Source organism: Sinocyclocheilus grahami, unplaced genomic scaffold (assembly GCF_001515645.1).
Source record: "Sinocyclocheilus grahami isolate Dianchi unplaced genomic scaffold, SAMN03320097.WGS_v1.1 scaffold215.1, whole genome shotgun sequence".
NCBI lineage: Eukaryota > Metazoa > Chordata > Actinopteri > Cypriniformes > Cyprinidae > Sinocyclocheilus > Sinocyclocheilus grahami.
Genome location: NW_015505394.1, coordinates 961,550 through 974,640, shown reverse-complemented (window position 1 = coordinate 974,640; position 13,091 = coordinate 961,550). Strand labels below are relative to the sequence as shown.

The following is a 13,091-nucleotide window of genomic DNA, read 5'->3' as shown; positions in this document are numbered from 1 at the left end:
AACTTAAAACGTTTAAAGCTCTTTTATGGAGTTTGTTTACAAAGCTTTTTATCAGCAAGAATTTTCATCAGCTGAACAGTCGTTAAACAACAGTACAATCCATTGAACTTCTATCCCTCACAGCCTTGTTTTCACTCCTGTCAAAAATTAAATATGGCGCTACCCCGACTATTGTCTATTAAAGTAAAACCACATGTACAGTCTATATGCTAAACAGGACATGTAAATGTGAATGCTGATTTTGCATCTGATCTTCTACAAATAACTTCCTCACATAACCAGCTTTCTGATGTGCATGTAAACGATGGGTTCATACAGAAATTGACTGCAAGCAACTTCCAGGGCTACAACCTGTTAAGATGGTTGCTCCAATTTCCATGTTTGGAAATGAATATATAACACTCAAGAATCCGTATTGCTGAATTTTGAGGTTAAGTCAATAGAACTCAAAGAAATAAATAAAACATACAAAAGTACATAAAGGTAAATAAATAAATTCCATGATAAAACAAAACTATTTGTACCTATTTTCAAATTTCTATAAACCTTCAGAGTTTACTGTGGTGAATGAACTGCTGCACATCAAACCCTTTACTTAACTTCACTCAATTTTCCAAGTATCAAAGACTCTTTGTTCTAACATTAGAGATAAAAAAAAAACTAAAACAAATGTGAACAAATGTAATCATTCAATAAAATTAACATATTTCATTTTTAATGAAAAGGACTGTTCTTACTCTGTAATTATAATTGGGTTTTGCAAATGTTTTTAGTTGGCCTATTTTTAGTGCAGAAACTTCACATACCTGCCAAGACCTGCACAACAGACAAAAATTTAGCACAATGCAATTACACTGGTACTCGCGAAACTTTATGTTGTTGTGAATTCCTGGCACACGCAGGCTGTGAGAAGTAAAGCACTAAATAAAACCTGTGAGAAAAACAGTCAAGGAAAAACAAACATTTGGCAAATGCTGGCATGTACGTAAAAGAACACTAAAAAGTATTTGTCTTGTGCAGGCACGTGAGCAGTGTCTTCACTGTTAAAAACTTCCAGGCATGCAGAAAAATATGAATATTCTCTAATGCACTGCCAATGACTCACCTGACTGCAGTACATCAACAGCTGTGACAGCAATGACCATTTTTATGGCAACACCTTTGTCTGTCCTTTCCAGGTGTCCTCGGTGCAGATCTGGTTATTAGATGCACATCAATACATGTCTCTGCCTCACTTATTTCTTCAAACAGACAGGAAACAACACCCGCTGGGGGCTCACCGGTCCAAGAGAAGAGTGAACATGAGAGATGAGAAGAAGATACAAAAGAAAGGAGACAGAGGTGTCCAGCATTAAGAGAGGACAGACAGCATTGCCAGCTGTGGAATAGAAACTGGTATTTCCCCTCAGAATGAAATGTGTGGCTTTAAGAATGACATTTTCCCTCATATAGGGCACAATACTGGAGCTTTAAAATGTCTAGAGCCCTCCATAGAGGCTTATAAGAGGTAGGGGGAAGCCGGCCTGTTCACCACAGTTGTGAAGGGTGAAGGGTCATGACTTCCCCATAGTAGTTCAAAGATCAGCACTGAGAGTGAGGAGTGAGGATGTGGTGGTAAGGCAGGATAAAGGGATGCTAGTGGACGTCCCATGATCCAGCGATGCTACATGGTAGAAAGTTGGTTGGGTTTTGATGATGGAAGATCCAGCAGTGTCTGTACAGTGACACCAACCTTTACCAGACCTCGCTCCTCCAGGATGTGATGCGGCAAACACAACTTGTCCTGTTCATAAACACAAGTAAATGTACAGTAAGCATAAATATAGATCAATGGCAGATTTCATAAATCTATGATACCCCATTAAATTTTTTTTTTAAAAAGACTGTAAAACAAACATAAATTTGGCATTACAGCATTATAACACACTACTGTTCAAATGTTTGGGGTCGGTAATCAGGGTTTCTGCAGACTTGAACAAGTTAAATTTAAGACTTTTTAAGACCTTTTTAATACCACCTTATATGAAATTTAAGACCTAAACCTGTAATGGAAATACACTTTTTATTACATACATATATGTAATATTTAATGTGTATCAATTAAAAAGAAAACAAAATATCAGTGCTGTAATAAATGGTATTTATACAAAAATATTTAAGACCCATCGAATCCGAATTTAAGATATTTGAAGACTTTTTAAGGTCTTATATTAGGAAATCGTTATTTAAGACTTTTTAAGACTTTTTAAGGACCCGCGGACACCCTGGGTAATATTCATGAATATTTTTGAAAGAAGTCTCTTCTGCTCACCAAGGCTGCATGTATTTGATCAAAAAACAAGTAATACAGTAAAACAGTAATATTGTGAAATATTATTACAATGTCAAATAACTTTTCTATTTAGATATATTTTAAAATGTAATTGTAAATGTAAAAATAAAAAAAAATTGCATTTTAAAATATATTTAAATATATTAGTCATTACTCCAGTCTTCAGTGCTACATGATCCTTCAGAAATCATTCTAATATGCTGATTTGCTGCTCAAGAAACATTTACTATTATTACAAATGTTGAAAACAGTTGTGCTGCTTAATATTTTTGTTGAAACCATGATTCATTTTTTAGGCGTTAGGTATTTTATAACATTATAAATGCCTTTACTCTTACTTGATCAATTAATGCATCCTTTCTGAATAAAAAATATAAATTTCTTAACAAAATCCTACTGACCTTTGAACATGTATGGATAATGAATGGATACATTTTCATCTTAACATTTTTATGCATAAATACACAGCAACTCTCTTAAATGCAGTCAATTGATTTTCAAGAGAAAATGTTAAATCTTGCAGGGTTAAATCTTATAAACTATCAATATTTCTTTAAGTAAAAGCTAGATGATGTTGTAATTGTAAAATATGAATTTGATACTGATTTTAAAAAGCAGATACAAGCTGAAAACTGATATAGCATTTGTAAAAGGAAGAAACACTCGGTCCTACCTGTGGCACTCCAAGCTTTTTACATGCATCCAAGAAATTCTCAACATTCCGCCGACACTTGGCCATACTCAGCTTTGGCTGGTCGAGGGATTGTGGACAGAAAGTGTCACATCAAACAGAACCATGAAACAACAAGCAATTTATGTGCTAGTTTCGAATGCTGAATATTTACTAATGAATGTCAATTAAAGTGCAGAAAATATGATTTCATTTAAAAGGAGATCCAAGAAGGTCTGTATGAAACATTCAGTGAAACTTACCACCGCAGGGGAAGGTACATGAATGCTAGCTACGGAACGAGGACGAATGTGATTAGCCAGATGGCATAAAACAACACCATCCATCAAAGCAGCACCCACATCGTCTGGCAACAAAACCTTTAGCCTAGACTCGAGGTTCTGCAAACACATAAACACTCAGTTCACTTCATTTGATTCTAAATAAAGGACAAGTATATCATGTGAACCAAGAATCATCCATTTGCTAAATGTCAAGATAAGACGTCTGTGCTCTTTTCAGTCATTCCGGCTATCACATGGGTGGCCCTTCAGCACCAAGGACAACATAGAGCTGAGGTGGAGGTTATGAAATTGGACATGATAGGAAATCATTAGCAAGGAAAGGCAAGCACTCTACAGCTTCAGTATCAGTGAATCTCCCATTCACTTCTTACATGGAAAACTAGTCTGTAGACACCCTATAGATGCAGTTTTGTTTTACTTATGATCTGCCTTGCCGTGTCCACGTCTAAGGCAGCATCCTAACTGAAGCAGAACCTTCTACAGTAAGTAACGAACTGAAAGCTCTACACAGGCAGCAACTCAAATAGTGTGCCATACAAATAGCATTCCTCATGAGAAGCTCACATGAAAGGTGGTTTCAATCCATATATATAGTGACTTCAACGCCTAATCATCATAATTTTGTTCCAGCCCTGTATGATTACATGGTACTAATTATTGTCTGAAATATATGTGCCCTTTCTGGCATCATGACTCAACAAGTAGAAATAACACTGTTGGTAAGAGCTCCCAGTGGCAAGTAGAAACATGGAGCAACTAATATAGAAAATTGATGAAAGAAAGCACTGTTATCCCACGTGAACTCTGACAACATTAATGACATGCTGATAAACAGAACTGTTTTATCTGTGTGTTTAATTAGCTTCGCTTGGCTTACCGTAGAGATATGAATCAATCATTTTTCATTATACTTTGGCAAATACGCCAGAGGGGTTACGGTGGAATTCTGACCTGCTGCAAGAGTCTGATCTGCTCCATCTCCTCTCTGAGGTGCTCCATTTTTCTCCTCATGGTGAAGCTTGGTTCTGTGGCGCTAAAGTCTTGACGATTTCCACGAGAGAACGCTGAGGAGTAGACACATAGTCAACATCATTATCATGTTCCTCTTCGTTGCAAGCTTCCCCTAATAAACTAACCTGTTTGATCTCTGAGTCTGGGAAATCTTTACATTTTTACATGGCGTAAATGTGGTCACTAAGTGTCTTCTTTCTGTTCATTAGATTTGAGGTCTCCCATCGCTGCCCTTCAACAATAGATCAACAATAGTTCTGACTAATTAATAATAATGAAATTTACTTTAGAATAGCTCCATAATCAATATTTTTCCTCAATTTGTTGTTGCCCTAGTTAAAATGTGCATTAACACACTTTCATGTGGAATAAAAAAAAAGTGTAAATAAACTCCGATATAGACTCTTTTGTCAAACTATGTTCAGGTTCTTTTTTTGTTCAGGCCAGACAATTATTTACTGGATGAAATTACATTAGACTTACAAAAAAAACACTGACTCTTCTTGCCCCCATCCCCCCGTCTTGCTTGCAAATAATTGACATAAATGATAAAACGGGAAGCATTTGTGAGAATGATAACATTGCAAAACAAGTGGTTTTACTGTTGTATGCAGCATAATTCTTATTGTATTTCTGTGAGACAGGAAGTACTGGCCTTCCTTGTGCTTTCCACTGAACTGCAATGTCATGAAAAAAAGAAATGATAAATAAATACAACTAGTTCAAGACGATATCTTTCCAAAGAAAAATTGTTCTTGACCTCCAAACTTCCATTAAACAAAGGTGAGGAAGAGTATTTTTGAAATGACAGACATCATGAGATTTGAATACAGTCTCAAAATATGATGTCTGTGGAAAAAATACTGTTTTGTAGTTCAGAGCTTTAAAGCTGACTTTAATTGAAAGTGTTTTTGTCTAACACATCAATACAACTTTGATTGCTCAGTTACACTGAAAAGAAAATGCTTTGCCAAGCTGCCAAGCCTTGGCAATACCATCACAAAGATGAAAGAAAAAAGACAACTTGTGATGAGAGAAAGGGAAAGGACAACACTACCTGATCTGGGGTTCAGGCCAAAAACAGTCAGAGTTGTGGTGAAATCATTAGATCGCATTCCCTCCTGTAACAACACAAATATGGAATCACTGCAAACAATTCTGATGGATTTTGTAATGGATTCAGATTCTTCTGACTGAGATGATCTGTTCTACATGTTTTACACAGATGTTTCTCTCTCTCATGAACTTTGTAAATGTAGTATTGTACTTCAACAGAATGAGACAGGGCTTCCCACAACTTTTGACCAATGAATTACCATACATTTCACAAAGAGCCGATATATATAAATATTTAAATCTGAGCATAACTTAAAAAATATATATTGACTACAGACATTTCTTTGGTTGAAATCTATACTTTCTTGAAAAGTGGTAATGAAAGTTGTTAAGGAATATGAAAATTGTATGTTTATGTTGCAGCTAGTCTTAGTAGCTAAAACTATGATTTAGAAGTCTAGACAAGAAGTGAAAAAACGGGAGTGCCTATCAAAGAAGTGAAGAAAACATGCAACATGCTATTTTTATGCATTTGTTAACACATAAATGTGTCATTACTACATTTTAAAAAGGGGTGATGAAATGTAAAATCAAAATGTTCAAAAACTACTTTTGTAATAAATGTTAAACAAGCGTTTAACGCTATCAAGACACCAAGCGTATCATTGTTTGAGTGTTGCTAAAAAAATCAGTACATACCCACGTACATACATTGTCTTTTGTAATACAAGTAACAATAGTACTTTTAAAACTAGCTACTGAAAATGAAGCAAATAAGCAAGCAAAAGCAATTACCACGCTGAAATGGACTGTTGCAATTGTGTAAGGGTGAGTGTTTACTTTAGTTTCTGCAAGAGAGAGTGTTTTTCACAAAAAGTGAAAAATGAGGATGGAAAATTTTAATTTTTACGAATATTGGACTTGTAAAAAACTTTCCCAAGTGATAATGTCCATATTGGGCAGGACGCCATCCCACTCACAATGGATAATTTTAGCTTGGGATTTTGCCTCAGGTGTGTGGGGCATCAGGTGCGTAGAGGGAATTTCTACTACATTTACTACTTTATCTAATCTAAATATCGCAATTTCTTAATTTTTCATGACACTGAGAACTGAGCAGAGTAACATGTAGACAGTCACGAGTCGACACAAAGTCTCACCTCACAATCATTGTCATTGCCACTGGAGTTTCTTCGAGCACTTTGGCACTTATACTGGAATGGAAAACATAGGGAGACAGAGGATCAGATTCCTGACATTCATCACATTATCAGCCTTTAACATCAGAAATGCATTAAACAGGGCAATGGTTCTCAACCATATTCCTGAGCCCCCCCAAACACTGCATATTTTGCATGTAGGTCTTGGAGTCTCTGCTAATGAGCTGATGCTCTGAATCAGGTGTGTTTGATTAAGGAGACATACAAAGGCTGCGTTTACACTTGGCATTAAAATACGATCTGTATCTGGATGTTGTCCACATACACATTGAAAAGACAAGTGTAAATGCGATTCTGATCAGAATGTTATCTGATCAGCATGTCCTGGTCCAGAGGTAGTCGAGGACGCATTGTGATCGGATCTCAGTGTAATGTAAATGCAATCCAGCCATCGTGTCCGCATTCGCAGGTTGACGTCACGCAAAACCCCACCCCCTCACTCTCAGAAGACTTATTTAAATATTGCGCAGGAAATATACAGTGGTGTGAAAAAGTGTTGGCCCCCTTCCTGATTTCTTATTTTTTTGCATGTTTGTCACACTTTAATGTTTCAGATCATCAAACAAATTTAAATATTAGTCAAAGATAACACAAGTAAACACAACATGCAGTTTTTAAATGAAGGTTTTTATTATTAAGGGAAAACAAAATCCAAAACTACATGGCCCTGTGTTGTGACAAATCAGGAAGGGGCCAACACTTTTTCACACCACTGTAGATCCGATCGGTCATCCAGATAGAGAAGTCACTTGATATTGCCAAGTGTAAACGCGCCGTGTCCTGATTGACTGATGATTCGATCTGATCATGGTGATCGCATGTTAATGCCAAGTGCAAACGCAGCCAAAATGTGTTGGAGGGGATCTAGGAGTTTGGTTGAGATGTATAGATGTATATCTGGTTTATTTTCTGTTTTATGTGAAATAATCAGTACTTTTGTACTGAAATTCTGATCACAAAATTCAAGGCAATGCAAAATTCACTTTTACATGGTGTTTGCATAAATGTGCCTTAACAGTGTGTGGACACAACCACCCTACAATGATGAAAATCAATTCACTCCTTTTTTTTAATCCCCAAAAATCCTAAATAGTCTCAATTATCAAGCCATTTTTATTTTCTGAGCAATATGACATCATACTGCTCAGGCCCAGCCCATGACCGCTGACAGACTGTCCCATAGTAGCATATTCCCGACCTCAGCCAGTTGTACGCTGTCCATCATTTTCTCCAACAATATTTGACAACAATGTCTCGTAAGCAATGCAGGTGTTTTGTAGTTGGATGTAAAAGTGAATATAAGAGTCTTCATTTTCTCCCGACATCAGAACCACTGAGGAAATTGGATTAGTTTTGTTTTTGATGGTAACGCGCCACCGAATACACAAAAAACAGAAGATAGGGGCGAGGTGAGCAGAGCTCTTTATCATTTAAAGAGACATGCATTGAAACGGGTCGCTGTGAACAGAGCTGTTTTTGACAAGCTAAAAAGAGTGTTGTTTTACTAGACCATTGAGGAATTTTAACCAAAGTATTACAGACATTTCATGAAGACCCTTAAGAATCATACCAACTTGTGGAAAATGGGCATCCAATTAGACCCGCCCAGAGAAAATGGGCATCCCTTTAATATACTTTTCAACCATTTCTTTAACACTAGAACCGCCACGGGGTAAATTTTACCTGTGGCTGTTTTTCAAATGTACATAACAGATTTTCAATAAAACATTCAAGTCTCCCAGTCATTGACTTTTAACAAAATTGTGTAATTTACAATCCCCTGGTTGTAAAAATTGTTTAGATAAAACCAGATAAAAAAAAAAGTGACATTTATACCTATAAGCGCCTATAAGTGAAATTTACCAACTATATAATGCCTGTATTTTCGCACCGCTTATGTTTTAACATTGCACATTGACAGGCAACACCTTTCACTCACTGAATTAGCGGTTATCAGTTTCATAAATAAAGTCACAATGAGTAAAAGAAGGCAATTTATGGATGCCGAAGAGATATTAGAAGCACTGAATGATAATAAGTGATGCGTCCTGGGACTCAGCATCTGACAGCAATCCAGATAATATATTTAGATGGTTTAGCCTACTCATAAATGTTCAAACTTTGGATTCATAAGGCTATTTAATTTTTGTTTTGCCATTTCTATCGTTTATTTGCTATTTATTCTAGTCTGCCCGTTTCCTGAAAAAAAAATCCGATCTATGAGGTAAAAAAAAAAACTTTTTTTTATTACCCGAAGCTTATTGGTGTTGTTCTCTTATTCAAATTATAAATGACATAACTAAACAAATTAATAATTAATTAGGTGAGGATGTGCGCTTGAATTTGTTATCGCATCATACATCCTATGCGTGGTGAATTATTATTGCTCATTATTGTCTATATGCTATTTTAGTAATTTAAATAACATTAGTTATCTTAATATATTGATGACGATGACATTGTATTATAATTTTTCAGAACCCAAATATGTATTTACTTCCTTCTAATTCTCGTTGTCAGTGCAGGCTTGTTTAGCTTATATTGACCATTATGAAAAGTGATTAGTGTAGCCTACATAAAAAAAGCCTTGAACATAAAACAAAAGGACAAAAATATAGTTTATGACCAGACATAATCATTTCATGACTCTAGAGACTTCTTTGTGAAGACAGTGGCATAATACAGTAAAATAATATATTCTTGTAGCCATATCAAAACAGTAGTCATGTGCGTGGGTAAAATTTAGGTATACAACGAACCCTGGCAGTTCTAGTGTTAATTAGGGTTGGGTACCGAAACCCGGTACCGCTGAACCTCCCTTGCATTCACATTTCTAAACCTGTTGTCCAACAAAAGAGAACATTATAACCTTTTTACTCCACAACACCAGTCAAATGCTTCCTTTTGTGATCTGACAAGGCTTCTTGTTACAGAATGAGGCAGAAAATATGTTCTATATGCTACTTTAAAAGGAATACATCGATTAGCAATAAATTAGGGTGACCATACGTTCTCTTTTCCCCGGACATGTCCTCTTTTTGGACCTACAAAAATGCGTCCGGCCGGATTTCTTAATTGCCCAAAATGTCCGGGATTCGCGTGTTTTCTTAATCCCAGTTCCGCTGAATCACTGACCATTGCCGCCTTCTCCCGCAACATGTGTTTTGCTCCCGCGATTTTCATCTTCAGCAGCTCAGATGTCGGGAGTAAATGACGATTGCTATATTCATTATTACATCCAACAATAAAGCACCTCAATCGCTTAAGACATCTTGTCTTCCCCTGCACCAGAGTCAACACAATGGCGGACTGATAACAGCTCACTTAGGGTGGGTCTAAGGTAAGACACCAGTCCAGTCTGTGTTGAAACACTACTGTCAATCAACTATCGTGGGAGGGGCCTGTACAGAACTACGTCATTCTGACAGGAATCTCAGAACAGCCTGGTTTGAGAAAGGGGATTTTAAAATAGGGATTTAAAAAAAAAAACACTGGATGGATTTTTATAATTATAGGATGGATGTGTACACACACTTCCAACATACATTTATGTTCGAATTTTGCATCCGATGACCCCTTTAATCAATTAATCTCAGTTGAAAATGTAAACAAATTTGCCTCATCCAACCACATTCTCTTTCACATCTGATAAAGTTCGTTTCTCTGACCAAAGGCAGGGCTGTGTGTTTAAGAAAGTAGTTATCTCAAACCACATTGACACATTATTAATTATTATTATTAAAATATTTTCTATTGGATTATAAACCAATAAAGTAGCATATTACTGTATTAATAATACTATTTTACTCTAAAATAAAAAAACTAAAATATTTAATAATAATAATAAATCTATCAAACAATCAATACTAATACTCATGGCTGTTTTACCTGCTTTGCTTTCAAACATTTCAAATGCTTTTATTTTGTGGAAAAGGTAGACCTTACAGCTTCTCTGTTGTTGATAACAGATTTATAAATTATTAATTACAAATTTGGGATGATAACTTGTGTGTTTTATTTTCAGTGGGATGGTAGGGAGAGCATGTTCTCCAGAAAAAATCTCCTCACAATTTCAGGGGCCGATGACTAATGATCCTTTACATAAGTATGTATCTTTCCTCTGGGTCAAATAACACAGCCATAGCGATTGAATTACCCCATTCAAGAAAGATAAGCATGGAATAAATGGTTGTATTCATGCTTTTTGTTCTGTTTTCTCATTGGTTTATTGTCTTTATTGTTCACAGGAGTGTCATGTGATCCCATTGTTTGATATATATAGCCCTCATGTTTCTTTGTCCATTGTCTAGCTTTGTTTGTGTTATCACTGTTGGTGAGTTTATGTCCATGCTTAAGTTCATGTTTGTTCATGCCAAGTCTAGTCACTGTTTATTTTACATTTGTTTATGGTTTGGACTTCATTAAAACTGCACATGGGTTCTACTACAATGTGCCTCAGTGGATTCATTACAGCAGTGGTCACTAACCTTTTTAGGCCCAAGATCCCTGACCTCGGCTTTTATGAAAGACAAGATCTACCCATTGAAGAATTGATAGAAAAAGACATCCCAGATTGTACTTCAAATTTGAGGCCTTTTACTTGGTATTTTAATTAGTGATGCTCCGATCATAGCTGATTCAGAATTCAGATTTTCTTTTCTTTCTTTCTTTTTTTAAACTAGCAAATTGGCTGATTCTGATACTTAAGCAAATTTATTTATTGGCTATTTGCTTTATAACAAACAAACTGGCTTCAAACAAAAATATCTAGCCATTTGAAATTAGAGGCAACCACTGCATTTTAATCACGATCTGCACGGGCAGTTGTTTTTGATTTGATTTAGATTAATTTCAGGATTAAAACAAAAAAAGAATTGTCTGACTTTGTGTTATTTATTTATTTGCTACATAAAACATCTGCACGAAACAAAAACAGCAGGTCTGAATGAGACTCACTCTCTGACAGCAGGTGGCTCTTATGAACAGGGTTGCCAGGTTTTCGCAATAAAACTAGTTCAATTGCCTTTCGAGGGGGTTCCCCTGTAAAAATCCATTCTGGGGGTAAAATGCAAGTTTTTCAGCAGGGATCTTCCAGTAAATTTCACATTCCAGGGGATAAATATCACGTTATTGGGGTCGCTTCAACCCGCAGACATGAACAACAACCCACGGCAACAGTGTTAAAGTAACATTAGCCCAATTCCAGAAGGAAAACCGTGGACTTGGCAACACTGCTTATGAACCGACCGCAATAGCTTTTCCTTGGTTACCGCTGTAAACAAAGCAGAGTCGCGCGTTATACTAGGGATGGGCGATACCTCTTATTTTATTTTCGATCCGATACCGATATTGTCAAGTCCAGTATCGTCGATATCGATACTTCTAAACTAAACTGATCTTTTAAATTATTGAAAGAATATATAATCAGTAATTATACTCAATTAATATTAGCTTTTAAAGCCATGTTTTTTTAACATATGCCTTTTTTGTTTACACTTTTAGAAATAAAATATACTATAATTGTATATTTTAGCCCTTTAATGGGGCAGTAACCTCAAAGGTGCAACTATACCCCTAAAAGTGAGCATATTAGTACTGTAAGGTCCACACACTTGGCCCAAGGAAGGTATCCAGTGGTGGATGAAGGTCACTTGCGTGTTCGGTCTTTTCAGCGCGCAGAGTTATTCAATTTAGATTTAACTCAAGTCTGACTCCACTTTAGTATCTAATCTGGCTCCATTTTAGTATGACCTCGAATTTAGGTTGAAAGGCAAATTGGTTGTTTGTCGGTCTCTAATTATTCTGACATTTGATTATTCTAGTTAACTCTTTCCTTTGTATTTTCTCGTTCATTAAGAATCTATGTTATTTAGGATGCCTCACCGCGGCCGCTATGCGTGGGCTCCACGATCACAAAACTCGCCATTCTAATCCTTATTCAGAGGTTTGTGGCTAATACCATTTCTGTTTAGCCCCCTACAGTTACCCATGTAATACTCAAACATTAATCAGCGGTTCTTCTAGAACCCGTCTAGACCCCAACATTTAATATAACTACGTACAACTTAATTAACGCTCCAAACATTAATCAGCGGTTCTGCTAGACCCTCTGTCTAGCCCCCTATAGCTAATATAACTTCGTACAACTTAATTAACTCTGAAATCATATACCTACGGTAATCGAAGTATCTCTTAACTCTTAGGATCTGTATTATCTTTTTAGTCTACGTTTGTAAGATTAAGACCGTTGTACCACTCACCCTGAGACTATTCAAATGAAACCAAACATGATTGTCAATCTTATTTGCATTCATATAGAACATTATACTATTGACCATGCTGAGTGAATCCAGTGGAGGGAGCAGATGAAAAGGCACTGATGCATATGTGAGAGAGGCGTTTCCTGCACCACCCCTCTGTGGGGTGTCTTGAAGATGCCAGTGTATTGTCTGTTTCTCAGGAGATCAAAGTATCTGAGTTTCTTTTATCCTTACAGT

General features: G+C 36.3%; 1 protein-coding gene across 2 annotated transcripts in view; it reads right to left on the bottom strand.

Annotated features, from left to right (window-relative positions):
- Positions 1–696: 696 nt before the first annotated feature.
- Positions 697–13,091, bottom strand: part of LOC107596131 (leucine-rich repeat and calponin homology domain-containing protein 2) — a 73,053-nt gene continuing 60,658 nt past the window's right edge. For both annotated transcript variants that reach the window (XM_016286786.1, XM_016286787.1), the window contains 6 exons: positions 6,535–6,588; positions 5,376–5,439; positions 4,259–4,371; positions 3,266–3,403; positions 3,006–3,083; positions 697–1,783 (listed from right to left, as the gene is read on the bottom strand). In XM_016286786.1, the coding sequence (XP_016142272.1) occupies positions 1,664–1,783; positions 3,006–3,083; positions 3,266–3,403; positions 4,259–4,371; positions 5,376–5,439; positions 6,535–6,588 (567 nt within the window). In that variant the 3' untranslated portion in view covers positions 697–1,663. The remainder of the gene's footprint in view (positions 1,784–3,005; positions 3,084–3,265; positions 3,404–4,258; positions 4,372–5,375; positions 5,440–6,534; positions 6,589–13,091) is intronic.